The 17,842-nt window shown below is 38.4% G+C and overlaps 1 protein-coding gene across 2 annotated transcripts; it reads left to right on the forward strand.

Moving 5' to 3' along the window:
- Positions 1–16,766: 16,766 nt before the first annotated feature.
- On the forward strand, positions 16,767–17,497 carry LOC121974494 (heavy metal-associated isoprenylated plant protein 47-like). 2 transcript variants are annotated; one of them, XM_042525587.1, is made up of 3 exons: positions 16,767–16,894; positions 16,994–17,069; positions 17,152–17,497. In XM_042525587.1, exons 1-3 carry the CDS (start codon positions 16,889–16,891, stop codon positions 17,295–17,297), a joined length of 228 nt encoding a protein of 75 aa, XP_042381521.1. In that variant the 5' UTR covers positions 16,767–16,888; the 3' UTR covers positions 17,298–17,497. The 2 variants fall into 2 exon arrangements, with proteins under 2 accessions (XP_042381521.1, XP_042381522.1); XM_042525588.1 differs by having other exon boundaries at positions 16,810–16,894; positions 16,997–17,069.
- The last annotated feature ends 345 nt before the right edge of the window (positions 17,498–17,842 follow it).

The following is a 17,842-nucleotide window of genomic DNA, read 5'->3' on the forward strand; positions in this document are numbered from 1 at the left end:
CCTTTTATAACCTTTGTCATCGATTACAAAGAAAGAAAAATAACAAAATTCTGTTTAGAAAAAATCTCCCTTTCTTTAACCAAGTTAAACCAAACCAAGTTATGGATGGGTGAATGCAAGACTTTATATAGAGGTTACAACAAGGACCTAGAGGAGGGAAGCTTTATATAGAGGCTACAACAGGGACCTAGAGGAGGAATTGGTTTAGGCCTCCTGATGGGCTTGGGTATGTTCGGCTCGAACACCTAACTCAAGTCCATCAATAATAACTTATACCACTAAAGGGTTATTATTGAACTACCGCACCAATCCCATATTATAATATGAGTTCCTTCTTATCATGAGTGCGTTAAACTCCTTGTGTTTAAGATATCGTATATCCGTTCATTAAATGAGTTACTGACAACTCAATTAATTAACATCTGATTCCAAGAGTAGTACCACTCAACTTTATTATCATGCCGGACTAAGTCCACCTGCAGAGTTTACATGATAATCCTTATGAGCTTCTCAAGGGGACATCATCAGCCTAAATAATTAGGACACAGATTCCTTCTATAATCAATAACACACCATATAAACAGTACTATCTCCCAACTCATCGGGCCTATTAATTTAACGAACAAATCTCACCCATTAATAAGTTAAAGAAATAAATATTAAGTATACATGCTTATTATTATATAGGGATTAAGAGGATGCACATCTATAATAACAGAGGTTCTGTTTTTTTATGTAGTCAGTATAAATCGAACAATCTCAGATGGTCCTGCTCAATACACACATAGTGTACTAGTATAATTTTATAGTCAAGACAGACTAATACCAAATTACACTATAACAGTTCCAATGGTTTGTCCCTATCCATCGTGGTTGTGAGCTACTATTTATAATTTATAAGGAACTGATAACATGATCTTCTGTGTGACACTACACACCATGTGAACTTGAGAACTTTGACAAAATAACCCTTCTACCGCTTGGAGTTCTATCAGAAGTTTCGCCAATGAATAAACCCTTTTGTTTATGTTGTAGTTCAGGCGGAACTGCTCAAAACTCTTGGGCAGCGTTTGGAGAATGATATCGACTTGGGGTTCCCCATCGATTTCAGCTCCAAGAACTTCCATCTCATTCAAATGAGCCATCATCTTGAGGATATGATCCCTTACAGGTGTCCCCTCAGTTATGGTGGTCGTCATTAAGTTTCTCATGGCCTGCTACCTGACAGCCCGATTCCGGTGTCCGAAGAGTTTCTTGAGATGGAGCATCATGTCATAGGCAGTGAGTATGGCATGATGCTGATGTTGCAGAACATTTGACATAGAAGCAAAAATGTAACACCACGCCTGTTGGTTGCTACTCGGAAAACCTAGAGGTTCCACTGTACAAAAATTTTGTACAAAGGACTGAACCTTTTCCTAGCTACCATGTGTTCTTTTAAATTAAATTTTGGATCGCCTGCGGAACTTAACACGTTTGATCCAAAACTTAATCTATTTGTTCTTTTAGGTTTTGACTTGGATCTCCTGCGGAACTTAACACGTTCGACCCAAATCACCTTAAATTATTAATTCCATTAAATATTAATTTCCATAATTGGTTCCCAGTACTGACGTGGCGAGACACATGGCCTTCTTGGATATGGGAGCAACCACCACCGACTAGACAAAACCTTTTATAGAAATCTAATATTTAATTTCCTAAAATAACTTTAGGTTAACCGAAAAGAACAATCAAATCACAAGGAAAAATAAAACAAAAGAACACAACTTCGAAAAACATATTCGAAATACTAGAACGTAAGCCTCTTGTATTTGGTATTATTTCCATAAATAACTAGTATGATGCGGAAAAGGAAAAACTACTAGTTATACCTTCTAGAAAGACCTCTTGATCTTCTACCGTATTCCTCTTCTAACCTCGGACGTTGTGTGGGCAACGATCTTCCGAGATGAGAAACCACCAACCACCTTCTTCTCCTCCAAGCTAGGTTCGGCCACAATAAGGAAGCTTCACCAAGGAAGAAAATCAAAACACCAACCAAGCTCCAAGAGATGCTAGCTTTCTCTCCTTCTTCTTCTTCTTCTCCAAGTAGTATCCGACCACCACGAGAGCTCCAAGGGGAGAGAGAGGTTCGGCCACCACAAGAGGAAGAGAGGGAGAGGATGATGATGGCCGTCCACACCAAGGAACAAAAGAGGGAGAGAAATAATAGAGGTTGTTCACCTTGAAGGCACCCCCACCCCTTCTTTTATATTCCTTAGCCTTGGTAAATTAGGAAATTTAATTACAATAAAATTTCCTTAATTTTCTTGACAACAATTAATTAAGAAAAAATAAATAAAATTTCCTAATTAATTGAATTGTGGCCGGCCACCTCATAGAGGAATAAATTTGACAAGTTTTAATCAACAAATTAAAACTTCCTAATTTGTTTCCGGAAATTTTAAGAATAAAATTTCTCTTCAAAAATCTCTTCATGGTTGATAAAAAGAAATTTCTATAATTTTAATTTTTCAACATGTGAATAATTTTTAAAGAGAAAATAAAATATCTCACCAATCTACAAATAAGGAAAGAGATTTAATCTCTTTCTTTAATCTTTAATTTGTAGATCCTTTACAAGAGAGATATTTTAATTTTAACTCTCTTTAATAAATTATATCTTCCACATAATAAAAATTAAAATTAAAATTCTTTTAAATTTAATATGGCCGGCCCCCTCTAGCTTGGGTTCAAGCTAGGGCCGACCACCTTAAACCATGCTTAGGCCGGCCCTAGCTTGATTCCAAGCTAGCTTGGCCCCTTTTAGGTGGGTATAGAAGGTGGGTATAGGTGGGTATAGTACTCTATAAATAAGAGGCTACGATAGGGACCGAGAGGAGGAATTGATTTTGGTCTCCCGATAAAATTAAGTGTTCGCCCCGAACACACAACTTAATTTTATCAATAATAATTCATTCCACTAGAGAACTATTATTGAACTACCGCACCAATCCCAAATTACATTTTTGGGGTCCTTCTTATTATGAGTGTGTTAGTCTCCCTGTGTTTAAGATATCGAATGTCCACTAATTAAGTGAGTTACTGACAACTCATTTAATTAATATCTTAATCCAAGAGTAGTACCACTCAACCTTATCATCATGTCGGACTAAGTCCACCTGCAGGGTTTAACATGACAATCCTTATGAGCTCCTCTTGAGGACATTATCAACCTAGTATCTCTAGGACACAGTTTCCTTCTATAATCAACAACACACACTATAAGTGATACCATTTCCCAACTTATCGGGTTTATTGATTCATCGAGCTAAATCTCACCCATTGATAAATTAAAGAAATAAATATCAAATATATATGCTTGTTATTATATTAGGATTAAGAGCACACACTTCCATAATAACTGAGGTATTTGTTCTGATCCTGTCCGAAGGCTGAATCAATGGACGCTGGGCACGGAGCGCTCTTCGACTGCTGACGTGGCTCTGCAACTGCTGGAACGAAGCTCCGGCGAACCTGCACAGAAGTCGAGCCGGGAAGGGGGTTCCCGGCGGCGACCCTCCGATGCTCAAGTCAGGTAAGCAACGATGAAAAAGGTGGCTCCCAAAGTCTCAGAATACGTACCTCCGGCGAAGTCTGAGGCTCTTTATATAGAGTTGTGAAGGGTTAGGGCACGCATACCGAGGTGCATATGTGTCCTCTGTCCTTTCCTCGGTATGCGGTTGTCAGAAAGCTCACCTGACCCATACCGCTACAGTCAAAGCATGTCCTCGATGGGACAACAGAATCCCCTGTCACAAAATTTGGAACATGGCCCACACGTGAAACCTACCAGTTGTCAGAAAAAGAAGTCCCTTGTCCTTTTCCCCTTAGCTCCAAACCTGTCGCCCGGGCGGACAGCTCCCTCAACATCCGGCTGGACATCCGCAGGGGTTTACTTGTGCTTTGTGGAGACTAATAAGCAGTGGTGCCTTATGGCTTTGGTCGGCCTAGAGGTCAGCTCGGCCCATGACCTTTTCAACTGAGCGTCGGAACCCTGATTTGATAGGGTGCCTTCCAACCATCAGTGTATATCGTCCGGTCGGCAAGCCGACCGGACCCATCCGGGTATTCAATTACACCGGCCGACCGTCCGTCCGGTCGGACCCGGATGGGCGGCTGTCCCGGTGACTTCCACATAGCGTTGACTTCACAAGGGGGGGCCCCGCTCTTACTACCGGATCATGTTCCATTATAAAGTCAATATAAAAGAAACAACCTCAAATGGTCCTACTCAATACACTCTAAGTATACTAGTGTAATTATATAATCAAGATAAACTAATTCTTAATTACACTACGACCTTCCAATAGTTTGTTCCTTTCCATTTTGGTCGTGAGATACTGTTTATAATTTATAAGGTACTGATAACATCATCTTCTATATGTGACACCACATACTATGTTATCTACAATATAAATTAATTGAACAACTACAATCAAATGTAGATAAATTGACCAAATGTGATTCTTTATTTAACATAAATGTTTACAAAAGCTTAGGCTTTCAGTATACACTCCAACAATCTCCCACTTATACTAATGACTAAGCTGCCATATCTTCTACCATACATCTGATTCTCATTCCCTCCACATGCCGATCGAAAGCTTTCGCCGGAAGGGCCTTAGTGAAAGGATCTGCCAGGTTATCCGCTGATGCAATCTTGGCGATGACAACTTCTCCTCGCTTCACGATATATCGTATCAGGTGGTACTTGCGCTCTATATGGTTATTTGCCTTATGAGCTCGTGGTTCCTTCGAGTTTGCAACTGCACCGCTATTATCACAATAAATTGTGATGATTTTGAGCAAACCAGGAATCACATCTAAGTCCATTAGAAAGTTCCTGAGTCATACTGCTTCTTTAGCTGCCTCAGAGGCTGCTACATACTCTGCTTCCATGGTTGAGTCCGAAACGCATTTCTGCTTAACACTCCTCCATGAAATGGCTCCACCTCCTAAAGTAAACACATAGCCTGATGTAGACTTACTGTTGTCCCTATCTGATTGGAAATCTGAATCCGTGTAACCCACAGGGAGCAAATCGTCTGCTTGGTAAACTAGCATATAATCTCTAGTCCTTCTCAGGTACTTTAATATATGTTTTACCGCAGTCCAATGTCCTTGTCCAGGGTTACTCTGATATCTGCTAACCATGCCCACGACAAAACAAATATCAGGTCTCGTACATAGCATTGCATACATAAGGCTTCCTACAGCCGAGGCATAAGGAACTGCTTTCATGTCTTCTATCTCCTTTGATGTCTTAGGAGACATCTCTTTAGATAGAGTTATTCCATGCCTAAAAGGTAAGAAACCTTTCTTGAATCCTGCATGCTAAAACGAGCAAGGATTGTATCTATATATGAAGCTTGGGACAGACACAACATTCTTTTCTTGCGATCCCTTATTACTTTGATCCCAAGAATGTGTGCACACTCTCCTAAGTCCTTCATATCAAATTATTTGGACAACCATACCCTTACGTCTGATAATACCTTAACATTGTTGCCAATTAACAAAATATCATCTACGTATAGTACAAGAAATACCACCACGTTTCCGTTACACTTCTTATATACACAAGGCTCATCCGGGCTTTGAATAAATCCATATGACTGGATTACTTCATTAAACCGGATGTTCCAAGATCTTGAAGCTTGCTTCAGTCCATAAATGGACCGATTGAGCTTGCACACTAGATGCTCTTTGCCTTTTTCAATGAACCCTTCTGGTTGCTTCATATGGATGTTCTCTTCAAGACTTCCATTAAGGAAAGTTGTCTTGACATCCATTTGCCAAATCTCATAATCCATATGAGCAACAATGGATAAGAGTATCCGGATAGACTTAAGCATGGCTACCGGTGAAAAGGTTTCCTCATAATCGATTCCCTCTTTCTGAGTGTACCCTTTCGCAACAAGCCTAGCTTTGAAGGTTTCTACCTTCCCGTCTGTCCCTCTTTTCCTTTTGTAGATCCACTTGCATCCAACGGCTTTTACACCATCAGGTGATTCTACAAGCTCCCAGACCTTATTAGAATGCATAGACTCTATTTCAGAATTCATCGCCTTTTTCCAAGATGCTGCATCTATATCTTGGAGTGCTTCGTCATATGTCCGGGGATCAGGTTCATGTTTACCCGGGATCAAGTCCGAAGACTCTCCCAAAAAGATGAATCTCTCAGGCTGCCTTACAACCCTCCCACTACGACGAGGCACAGTCTGTGGTTGTGTATCATGTGTGACACGTGTTGCAGTCTCTTGTGATACTTCATCTTGTACTTTTGGTACTAAAGTAGACGTGTCCTCTCTTAGTTCTTCTAAAATAACTTTACTACTGGGCTTGTGATCCATTATATAGTCTTCTTCTAAAAACTGGGCATTGGTGCTAACAATGACCTTCTGGTCTTTAGGACTATAAAATAAACCACCTTTCGTTCCTTTGGGATATCCTACAAACACACGAACTTCTGTACGGGATTCTAACTTATCAGCATATGGTTTCAGCACATGTGCTGGACTACCCCAAATCGGAATATGTCTTAGACTGGGTTTTCGCTCATTCCACAATTCTATAGGAGTAGAAGAAACTGATTTAGAAGGTACTAAGTTTAGAACATACACTGCTGTTTCCAGAGCATATCCCCAAAACAAATTTGGTAATTCTGAATAACTCATCATCGATCTAACCATCTTCATAAGAGTCCTATTCCTTCGTTCTGCTACACCATTCTGTTGAGGTGTTCCAGGTGCAGAAAATTGGGATTGAATCCCAGCCTCTGATAAGTAATTCCTAAACTCTCCTAAGAGGTATTCGCCACCACGATCAGACCATAGTGTCTTGATACTTTTACCTAATCGTTTCTCCACATCAGCCTTGTATTCTTTGAACTTATCAAAGCACTCAGACTTCACTCAGACTTGCGGCGCATTAGGTAAATATATTCGTATCTTGAATAATCATCTATAAAAGAGACAAAATATTCAAAACCACCTCTTGCCTGGACAGACATAGGACCACACAAATCAGAATGAACCAATTCCAACACTTCTTTGGCTCTATACCCCTTGGTCTTGAATGACATCTTGGTCATTTTACCTTCCAAGCAAGATTCACAAGTTGGAAAATTTTCCAACTCTAATGAACCCAAAAGTCCATCGGCTATTAGCCTCTGAATCCTACTTAAGTTAATATGACCAAGCCTTAGATGCCAAAGATATGCTTGGTTCATTTCCGAAGGTTCTTTTCTTTTATTTGAGTTAGAAGATGAGTTATAAATTTCCATGTTTTGCTTTGTGGAAGAAATTGGATTTAAAGTATACAAATTGTCAACTAATGTACCAGAACAGATAATCACTTTATTTCTCTTAATAACTACATCGTTACTGAAAGAAACTGAATATCCATCTAAAAACAGTTTAGAAACTGAAATTAAATTCTTTCTAAAACTGGGTACATAAAGACAATTTCTTAAAACCAAATTTCTATTTCTACTAAAAGATAAGTAGACGTCTCCCACTGTAACAGCTGCCACCTTAGTAGCATTGCCCATGTAGACGGTAATTTCTCCTTCAGATAGTCGTCGGGTTTCCTGGAACCCCTGCAAGGAATTGCAGACATGATCAGTGGCTCCCGTATCTACACACCAGGTGCTGGTAGATAACACCGCTAAACATGTTTCAACAACTAGAGTATGAGATATACCTTTGTTTTGGTTCTTACGAGGACAGTCCGCCTTCCAATGTCCTGCCTGCTTGCAGATGAAGCACTTGCCCTTCGGTTTCTTCACTCCAGCTTTAAATCCCGTACTCTGAGACTTATTCACTTTCTTTGCTGAACCGACTTGTTTCTTCTTCTTCTTTCCTCTCGGTTTAGAAGTAGAACCATTTTCAGCATAGTGAATTTGAGCATTCTGCTGCTTGAAGTTCTGTCAATAGTTCCGCTAATGAATAAATCCTCTTATTCATATTATAGTTCAGGCGAAACTGCTCAAAACTTCTCGGTAGCGTTTAGAGGATCATATCGATCTGGGTTTCCCCATCAATTTCTCCTCCAAGGATCTGTATCTTGTTCAGATAAGTCATCATCTTTAGGATATGATCCCTCACAGGAAGTACCCTCTTGCATGGTGGCTGTCATTATCTTTCTCATGGCTTCTTGTCTAGAAGCCCTATCCTGATGACCAAAGAGTTCCTTGAGATTGTTCATAATATCATAGGTTGTTGGTAAATCTTGATGCTGATGTTGCAATACATTTGACATTGAAGCCAAAATGTAACACCGCGCCATCTCATCTGCTTTTACCCATTTCCTATGATATTCAATCTCCTCTTGGGTAGATTCACCAGTAGGTGCTTCAGGACAAGGCTCAGTCAGTACAAATTTATATCTTTCAACAGTAAGGACAATGTCTAGGTTCATTTTATAATCTATGTAATTAGGTTCAGTAAGTCTATTATGTTGAAGTACGATGGACAGTGGGTTGAAAGTCATCCTAAGAATCACAAATAACTTTTGGTCAGAACTCTAAATTTAGAATAATATTGATTCCTCAAACAATACTATTTTAAATTAACCAACACCTCAAAACACCGTGAATTTTATATGCCACGTTAGTGTGGACGTATACAAATTCAACATTTGTAAAAGGAGGGTTTTATCCCATTAATTTTATTATCTTGTCAACCTAACTTTTTGACAAATAAAATTAATAGTTGGTGTCTTTTGATCACACAAATAATAGCAGTGATTCCGATGGGGAGGATACTATTAGATGTGTCTAAGTGTATACCATTACTTGACACTAAGTCCATTAATAAGATTATGCCCCTTCCGTTGGGGAAGATCACACGCTCTTAATTAACTTCCTATAGTCATCCAAAAATGGAAGTCTGTTCTAGTGATCCATAAACAAGCTTATCCGTTATGGAGGAAGGCACTCAGAGCCAACGCGCAAGCTTGTTTGCATCACTTACAAACCAGTAATGGAGACCATGTGATTTATTTAAAAATCCCTCTCCCACTTAGTTATTTATAAACGAGGAATTTTAACTATGCTAGCCTACTAGTCATGTATACTAACATGCATACACAGTACAATATAAAAGCAATAAATAGAAAATCTAATTTTCAACTATTATGACTTTTATCTATAGTTGTCCTCCGTGTGTTGTCATCCCAAGCTACTGCCATAATTGGCCACCGCCACCGGGTCTAGCTGTCGCATCCATCTTGCTCCTAGTTCCGCTGCGCCTCTGGTCCTTAGAAGGTTCCACGCTTTGCAAGATTTGATCCGCGACATAAATAGAATTTTACATTTTTGATCCTATATTCCATAAAAGGAATGTACATGTATCTAGATCAAAAATAAAATCCTAATAAAACTAAATACAGCTCCTGCTATATTTTTAATACAATCATGCACACACATATAAATGTCTTTGACATGTCCAAGGGTCCAATCACACATAATAACTAAAAGTCATAATAGTTGGATCCTGCATCCACAAAGTTAGCACATCCTACTATTAACCTGCTTAAATTATGTATGACATGTGCATAATTAAACTAATACCAAATACACAGAGACAAAACCCTAGCTCTGATACCAATTGTTGGTTGCTACTCGGAAAACCTAGAGGTTCCACTGTATAAAAATTTTGTACAAAGGACTGAACCTTTTCCTAGCTACCATGTGTTCTTTTAAATTAAATTTTGGATCGCCTGCGGAACTTAACACGTTTGATCCAAAACATAATCTATTTGTTCTTTTAGGTTTTGACTTGGATCTCCTGCGGAACTTAACACGTTCGACCCAAATCACCTTAAATTATTAATTCCATTAAATATTAATTTCCATAATTGGTTCCCATTACTGACGTGGCGAGACACATGACCTTCTTGGATATGGGAGCAACCACCACCGACTAGACAAAACCTTTTATAGAAATATAATATTTAATTTCCTAAAATAACTTTAGGTTAACCGAAAAGAACAATCAAATCACAAGGAAAAATAAAACAAAAGAACACAACTTCGAAAAACATATTCGAAATACTAGAACGTAAGCCTCTTGTATTTGGTATTATTTCCATAAATAACTAGTATGATGCGGAAAAGGAAAAACTACTAGTTATACCTTCTAGAAAGACCTCTTGATCTTCTACCGTATTCCTCTTCTAACCTCGGACGTTGTGTGGGCAACGATCTTCCGAGATGAGAAACCACCAACCACCTTCTTCTCCTCCAAGCTAGGTTCGGCCACAATAAGGAAGCTTCACCAAGGAAGAAAATCAAAACACCAACCAAGCTCCAAGAGATGCTAGCTTTCTCTCCTCCTTCTTCTTCTTCTCCAAGTAGTATCCGACCACCACGAGAGCTCCAAGGGGAGAGAGAGGTTCGGCCACCACAAGAGGAAGAGAGGGAGAGGATGATGATGGCCGTCCACACCAAGGAACAAAAGAGGGAGAGAAATAATAGAGGTTGTTCACCTTGAAGGCACCCCCACCCCTTCTTTTATATTCCTTAGCCTTGGTAAATTAGGAAATTTAATTACAATAAAATTTCCTTAATTTTCTTGACAACAATTAATTAAGAAAAATAAATAAAATTTCCTAATTAATTGAATTGTGGCCGGCCACCTCATAGAGGAATAAATTAGACAAGTTTTAATCAACAAATTAAAACTTCCTAATTTATTTCCGGAAATTTTAAGAATAAAATTTCTCTTCAAAAATCTCTTCATGGTTGATAAAAAGAAATTTCTATAATTTTAATTTTTCAACATGTGAATAATTTTTAAAGAGAAAATAAAATATCTCACCAATCTACAAATAAGGAAAGAGATTTAATCTCTTTCTTTAATCTTTAATTTGTAGATCCTTTACAAGAGAGATATTTTAATTTTAACTCTCTTTAATAAATTATATCTTCCACATAATAAAAATTAAAATTAAAATTCATTTAAATTTAATATGGCCGGCCCCCTCTAGCTTGGGTTCAAGCTAGGGCCGGCCACCTTAAACCATGCTTAGGTCGGCCCTAGCTTGATTCCAAGCTAGCTTGGCCGGCCCCCTTTAGGTGGGTATAGAAGGTGGGTATAGGTGGGTATAGTACTCTATAAATAAGAGGCTACGATAGGGACCGAGAGGAGGAATTGGTTTTGGTCTCCCGATAAAATTAAGCATCCCGTGTTCGCCCCGAACACACAACTTAATTTTATCAATAATAATTCATTCCACTAGAGAACTATTATTGAACTACCGCACCAATCCCAAATTACATTTTTGGGCTCCTTCTTATTATGAGTGTGTTAGTCTCCCTGTGTTTAAGATATCGAATGTCCACTAATTAAGTGAGTTACTGACAACTCATTTAATTAATATCTTAATCCAAGAGTAGTACCACTCAACCTTATCATCATGTCGGACTAAGTCCACATGCAGGGTTTAACATGACAATCCTTATGAGCTCCTCTTGAGGACATTATCAACCTAGTATCTCTAGGACACAGTTTCCTTCTATAATCAACAATACACACTATAAGTGATACCATTTCCCAACTTATCGGGTTTATTGATTCATCGAGCTAAATCTCACCCATTGATAAATTAAAGAAATAAATATCAAATATATATGCTTGTTATTATATTAGGATTAAGAGCACACACTTCCATAATAACTGAGGTATTTGTTCCATTATAAAGTCAGTATAAAAGAAACAACCTCAAATGGTCCTACTCAATACACTCTAAGTGTACTAGTGTAATTATATAGTCAAGATAAACTAATTCTTAATTACACTACGACCTTCCAATGGTTTGTTCCTTTCCATTTTGGTCATGAGCTACTGTTTATAATTTATAAGGTACTGATAACATCATCTTCTATATGTGACACCACATACTATGTTATCTACAATATAAATTAATTGAACAACTACAATCAAATGTAGATAAATTGACCAAATGTGATTCTTTATTTAACATAAATGTTTACAAAAGCTTAGGCTTTCAGTATACACTCCAACAGCGCCATCTCATCTACCTTGACCCATTTCCTATGTCTTTCTATCTCCTCTTCACTAGAATCCTTATCAGGCACGCTAGGACAGACCTCAATAAGTATGAACTTGTATTCTTTAGAAGTTAAGACAATGCCCAAGTTTCATTTCCAATCAATATAATTTAGACCGATAAGTTTGTTTTCTTTTAAAATAACAGCAAGAGGATTGAAAGCCATTTTGAAATCTTGAGAATCACGAAATAAAATATTTGGTCAAAACTTTAGAATTTAAAATAATATTGATTCCTCAAACAATATAATTTAAATTCACCAACACCTTAAAACACCGTGAATTTCGTATGCCAAGATAGTATGGACGTATATTAATTCAAACATTTGTAAGAGGAGATTTTACCCATTAATTTTATTATCTTGTCAACCTAACTTTATTACAAATAAAATTAATTGTTGGTTCATCTTCGTTCACACAAATAATAGCAGTGACTCCGATAGGGATGATACTATTAAATACGCCTAAGTATATACCATTACTTGATACTTAATCCATTAATTAGAATTGTGCCCCTTCAGATGAAGAATATCACACATACCTAAATAATTTCCTATAATCATCTATAGAGGAAGTTTGATCTAGTGATCCGCAAACAAACTCATCCGATATGGAGGAAGACAATTAAAGCCAACGCGCAAGTTTGAGTGCATCACTTACAAACCAGTAATGGAGACCGTAGAATTTATTTATATAATACCTCTTCTACTTAGTTATTTAAATTGAGAAATTTTAACATGTACACACATCACAGCACATAAAAATAGCATCACAACACATAAAAACAGCATATAAAGACAATAAATATGAAAAATAAAATTTTCAACTATTATGGTCTCATCCATCGCTGTCCTCTAATATGCCACCAATGAATCAAGTTGTCGCGTCTATCTTGCTTCCTTCTTCGTCACGCCTCCGACCCTCAAAATAGTACAACACATAGTAAGAATACAAGCCACAACAAATAGAAATAAAAAATTTACATTTATCGATCCTATATTTCACAAATGAATTTCATGTAATCTAGATCGAACAGAATGTAAAAAATAATACAACAACAGGCTGTATTTAATTATTACAATCATGCACACACATCACAACCTCGACATGCCTAAAGGTTCAAATCATACATCAACACACAAAGTCATAATAGTTGGATCCAGGATGCCTGCAACCACATAGTTAATTTTTCTTGCACATCCTACTATTATCCTGCCTAAACTTATATACGAGTAGTGCATAATTTAACCGAAAACCAATCATACAGAACCAGAAAACTTGCTCTGATACCACTTGAAGGCGCTGGAATTTTGTTTTGTTTCAATTTCCCTGTACAAAAATTGTACAAGTACAGAACTTTTCCTAGCAACCCGCATGTTCGATCAGACATGTGTTTGATCAATCAAGCAAGTTCTTGATGGATCAAAGCACACCTTGATCGAAGTACAAGATCACTGGCCTCTTGTGTTGATATCCAAAATCGATACAAAGAAAACTAAACTAATTACGTAGTGAAACCAAAGAACAAGTTGTACCTTTCCTTTGTAGCTAAAGATTTCTTGATCTTCTGTCGTATTCCTCTCCTCTTCTTGGACGTTGTGTGGGCGACGATCTACCTAGACAAAAACCACCCTTCTTCTCTTCTTTGTTTCCAAACCGCCGACCACCAGAAGGAGGCTCTAGGATGGGCGCCCTCTCCTCTTCTTCCTCTCCTCCAAGTCGTCGACCCTAAGGTGGAGTTGGAAGAGATCTGTGCACCAGCCCTAAGGTGGAGAAGGAGAACCTTGTGCCGCTGACCTTAAGGTGGAGAAGGAGAACCTTGTGCTACAGACCCTAAGCAAGAGAGAAGGAGAACCTTGTGACGTCAACCCTAAGCAAGAGAGTTGTGGAAAACTTATGTTTAGGGGGCGCCACGCCCCCTTTTTATAACCCTTGCTGTCGGTTACAAAGAAAGAAAAATAATAGATTTCTGTTTAGAAAAAATCTCCTTTTTTATAACCGAATTATGTTGGGGTGGATGCGAGACTTTATATAGAGGCTATAACAGGGACCTAGAGGAGGAATTGGTTTAGGTCTCCTGATGGGCTTGGGCTTCCTATGTTCGGCCCGAATACCCAACTCAAGTCCATTAATAATAACTCATACCACTAAAAGGTTATTATTGAACTATCGCACAAATCCCATATTACAATATGGACTCCTTTTATCATGAGTGCATTAATCTCCCTGTGTTTAAGATATTGTATGTCTGTTAATTAAATGAGTTACTGACAACTCAATTAATTAACATCTGATTCCAAGAGTAGTACCACTCAACTTTATTATCATGTCGAACTAAATCCACTTGCAGGGTTTACATGATAATCCTTATGAGCTCCTCAAGGGGACATCATCAGCCTAAATAATTAGGACACAGATTCCTTCTGTAATCAACAACACACCATATAAATAGTACTATCTCCCAACTCATCGGGCTTATTGATTTAACAAATAAATCTCACCAATTGATAAGTTAAAGAAATAAATACTAAGTATACGTGCTTGTTATTATATAGGGATTAAGAGGACGCGCATTCATAATAACAGAGGTTCTGTTCTTTTATGTAGTCAGTACAAATAGATTAACCTCAAACGATTCTGCTCAATACATACATAGTGTACTAGTGTAATTTTATAGTTAAGACAGACTAATACCAAATTACACTACAACCGTTCCAATGGTTTGTCCCAATCCATCTTGGTCGTGAGCTACTATTTATAATTTATAAGGAACCGATAACATGATCTTCTATGTGGCACCACACACCATGTTATCTACAATATAAATTAAATGGACAACTGCATTGACATATATATAAATGTAAAATGCAAAATTTTGACCAAAGTGATTCTCATTTCAAAATATTTCAAAACAGATGTTCATATAAAAGCTAAGTTTATAGTATACATCCCAACATTCGGGTCTCGAATAGAAAGATGTTCCGTTCGGTCTTCTCGCTTAACCCGATGACCCTCCGCGGAAGCTGCAGGCTCCTATACTCTTCGCTCGGCCAGTGCCTGTTGTTGCTGTTGCTCAAATGTCTTCACCACTTGAGCCTGTATTAATGCGTCGAGATCCTCTCGTGTCAACGTCACCGTGGTCAGTCGTCCAACATCTTCCATCTTCTTGCTCGAATGCAGGCTACGTTCCCACAGACGGTGCCAAAATGATCTTGTCCGAAGGCACGAAGCTGGAAAGCCGGGGAAGTGGCAGTTCCGTTGACTATATGAAGACTTCACTCTCTGCAAAAAAACCAAAATCAGGGAAGGCGCTCATGGCATTGGCCCTTCGACGCTCAAGTCAGAAATAGGAGGGGAAAATAGTAAGTACAAAGGATAAAGATTTTTCTTCTTGCTTTTCCTTATACCTGGCATGTCCTTTTTATACCTTTTCTGGCGACCCTCCATCTTCTCCTATTTAATGATGTTGATTACCGACAGAGGATATCTTTATTTTGTTTTCTTCTCATTTAATGATAGATGGAGTATTTTATTTGATTTTCTCTTTCCTTTATTAATTATATGTGGTTTCCTCTCCTAACATTTTATCGATTCATTGTATATAATGTCAATGCCATTCTCCGGGCCAGACGGGTGGCCGAGCGGGTGGCCGGCTCGGCTCAGGCTCCCGGCCTGCTAACTTATTTTTTTTGCCGACCGGGTTAACTATACTCGTTTATTCAGATGGCTGATCGGACAGGATCCCTCCGATCAGTCGATAAACCTTCTGCTTGGATGCCGTCGATCCTCGCTTAAGTCCTGATGTTGACCGTCTTAACTTTTACCTACACCGTAGTAATTGACTCATGCCAAATAGACTCTTGTTTATCGCCGCATCACCCTACCTATTCTGAGTTGAGACATGAGGTCCGACTGATCAAGATGCTCGATCGGACACCCACGTCCGACTGTCCCTATAGCCAATTTGGACACGCTTTTATTATTATTGGTGTCTTACCACTATAGTGACAGATCTTCCTCATTTTAACCTGTTTTTAGAGATACTCCTTTATCACCGTATCACCATTCACATGTGTCAACACACACTTTTAACTAAGTCTCCTTAAAGGTTTCTTAAATAAGTGTAAACCAGTCGAGCAAACTTAAACGAGTCGCGACGAAGTGAATCATTGTCATTACTATTATTGGATTTCATTTCTCTATTTGATAGACTAATATGTTTGCATTAAAGATAAAATAGATATAATGATTTACTTGATATATTAATTATGATTTTATGATATTAGAGGTGAATCGCGTAATTAGTATCTGTATAAATAATTACTCTAATAGATTTTTGACTGAATGCATGATCTCCCCATATAAAAGACCGCTGCTCTCTACAAGAGAAATCAAATCCAGCTAATGATCGAAAGTTAGAAATTATATTATATGTCGCAGACGACAACTTGGTCTTTTCGTTTTGTCATCTACTGCTTTAAGTTTGACCAAAACACCACGTCGGCTGCCATTAAGCTACCGTATAGACGCGTCGGACTGTGGCAGTCAATAGTCATGACAAGTCAACCTGCTCTGTTCAAATTGACTTGGAGTCGCGCGGTACTCGCTGCAACCAGAAGGCGACTGGGTCAGGGAAGGAGGCTAAATAATTGAGCCACTGCTGCCTATATAAAGCCCCTTCCTTGTGCATTCCTCTCAATAAGCTACCTATTGAGAATTTGAGATCACACATCTTCTCCAACCCACATTCAGATCTCAAAAAGAAGAATATGAAGGTACGCCATACAATTCCCCTTTCCATATTTTAACTTAACAGTCGAGGTTGGTGCTTGAATTAATAACAAAGCACGGCGACGACGCATTTGTCTCTGCAGCAGAAGATGGTGATCAAAGTAGAGATAAGGTCCGACAAATGCCGCACCAAAGCCATGACAGTTGTTGCTTCAGTAGGTAAGTTGCCGGCTAACGTTGACAGTTAAGTTTGTGTGTTTGGCGATATATAAAACTATAGTGCAATTATCTTCTTAATCAGTTGGGGTGGTTTCGGTGGGACTGCAAGGGGAGAAGAAGGACGAGCTCGTGCTGGTTGGAGATGGAGTTGATCCTGCTAACTTAACGAGATGTCTGAGGAAAAGAGTTGGTCATGCTTATATTGTTAAGCTGGAGGAAGTGAAATAGCTAGGAGGAAACAGAATCATCAATCAATTGTTCCTTCCAACTTGTGTGTTGATACGTATGCTTTTTGTGGGTCATGGTATTTATTAGGTTCCTTGTTTTTTTTTTCCTTTGTATGTGTGGAAGTTTAGAATTTTCCTTTGAAATTATTTGATAAATAATGTGTTACGTTTTTGACGAAATAAAGATCTGTTTCATATTAAGAATCTACTGTTAATTCACTGATGATCCTTTTTCCTTTGCACCGCTGTTTCTTTTTTCTACTATTAAATTCTCTCTATCTCCGCCGTTTGCACTTAACGGAGTATTAAAGTAGTAATTTATACAGACAAGTATTTCTCCTTAGATCCTCTCGTAATCTTAGTTGGCGGGATCTCCGAGGTCGGAGGATGCCGTCCATAGTTGCGTGGACGAATCAGGGACGAACACATGTGACACCGGAACCTACTGGGACCCAGAAAACAATGAACCAAGTGCTGACCACGACAAGTCTTTATATATGTGTCGCCTGATATAGCAGACACAGATCGTCTCACCCCCTTGCATGC

The sequence above is a fragment of the Zingiber officinale genome, chromosome 4B (genome assembly GCF_018446385.1).
Source record: "Zingiber officinale cultivar Zhangliang chromosome 4B, Zo_v1.1, whole genome shotgun sequence".
NCBI lineage: Eukaryota > Viridiplantae > Streptophyta > Magnoliopsida > Zingiberales > Zingiberaceae > Zingiber > Zingiber officinale.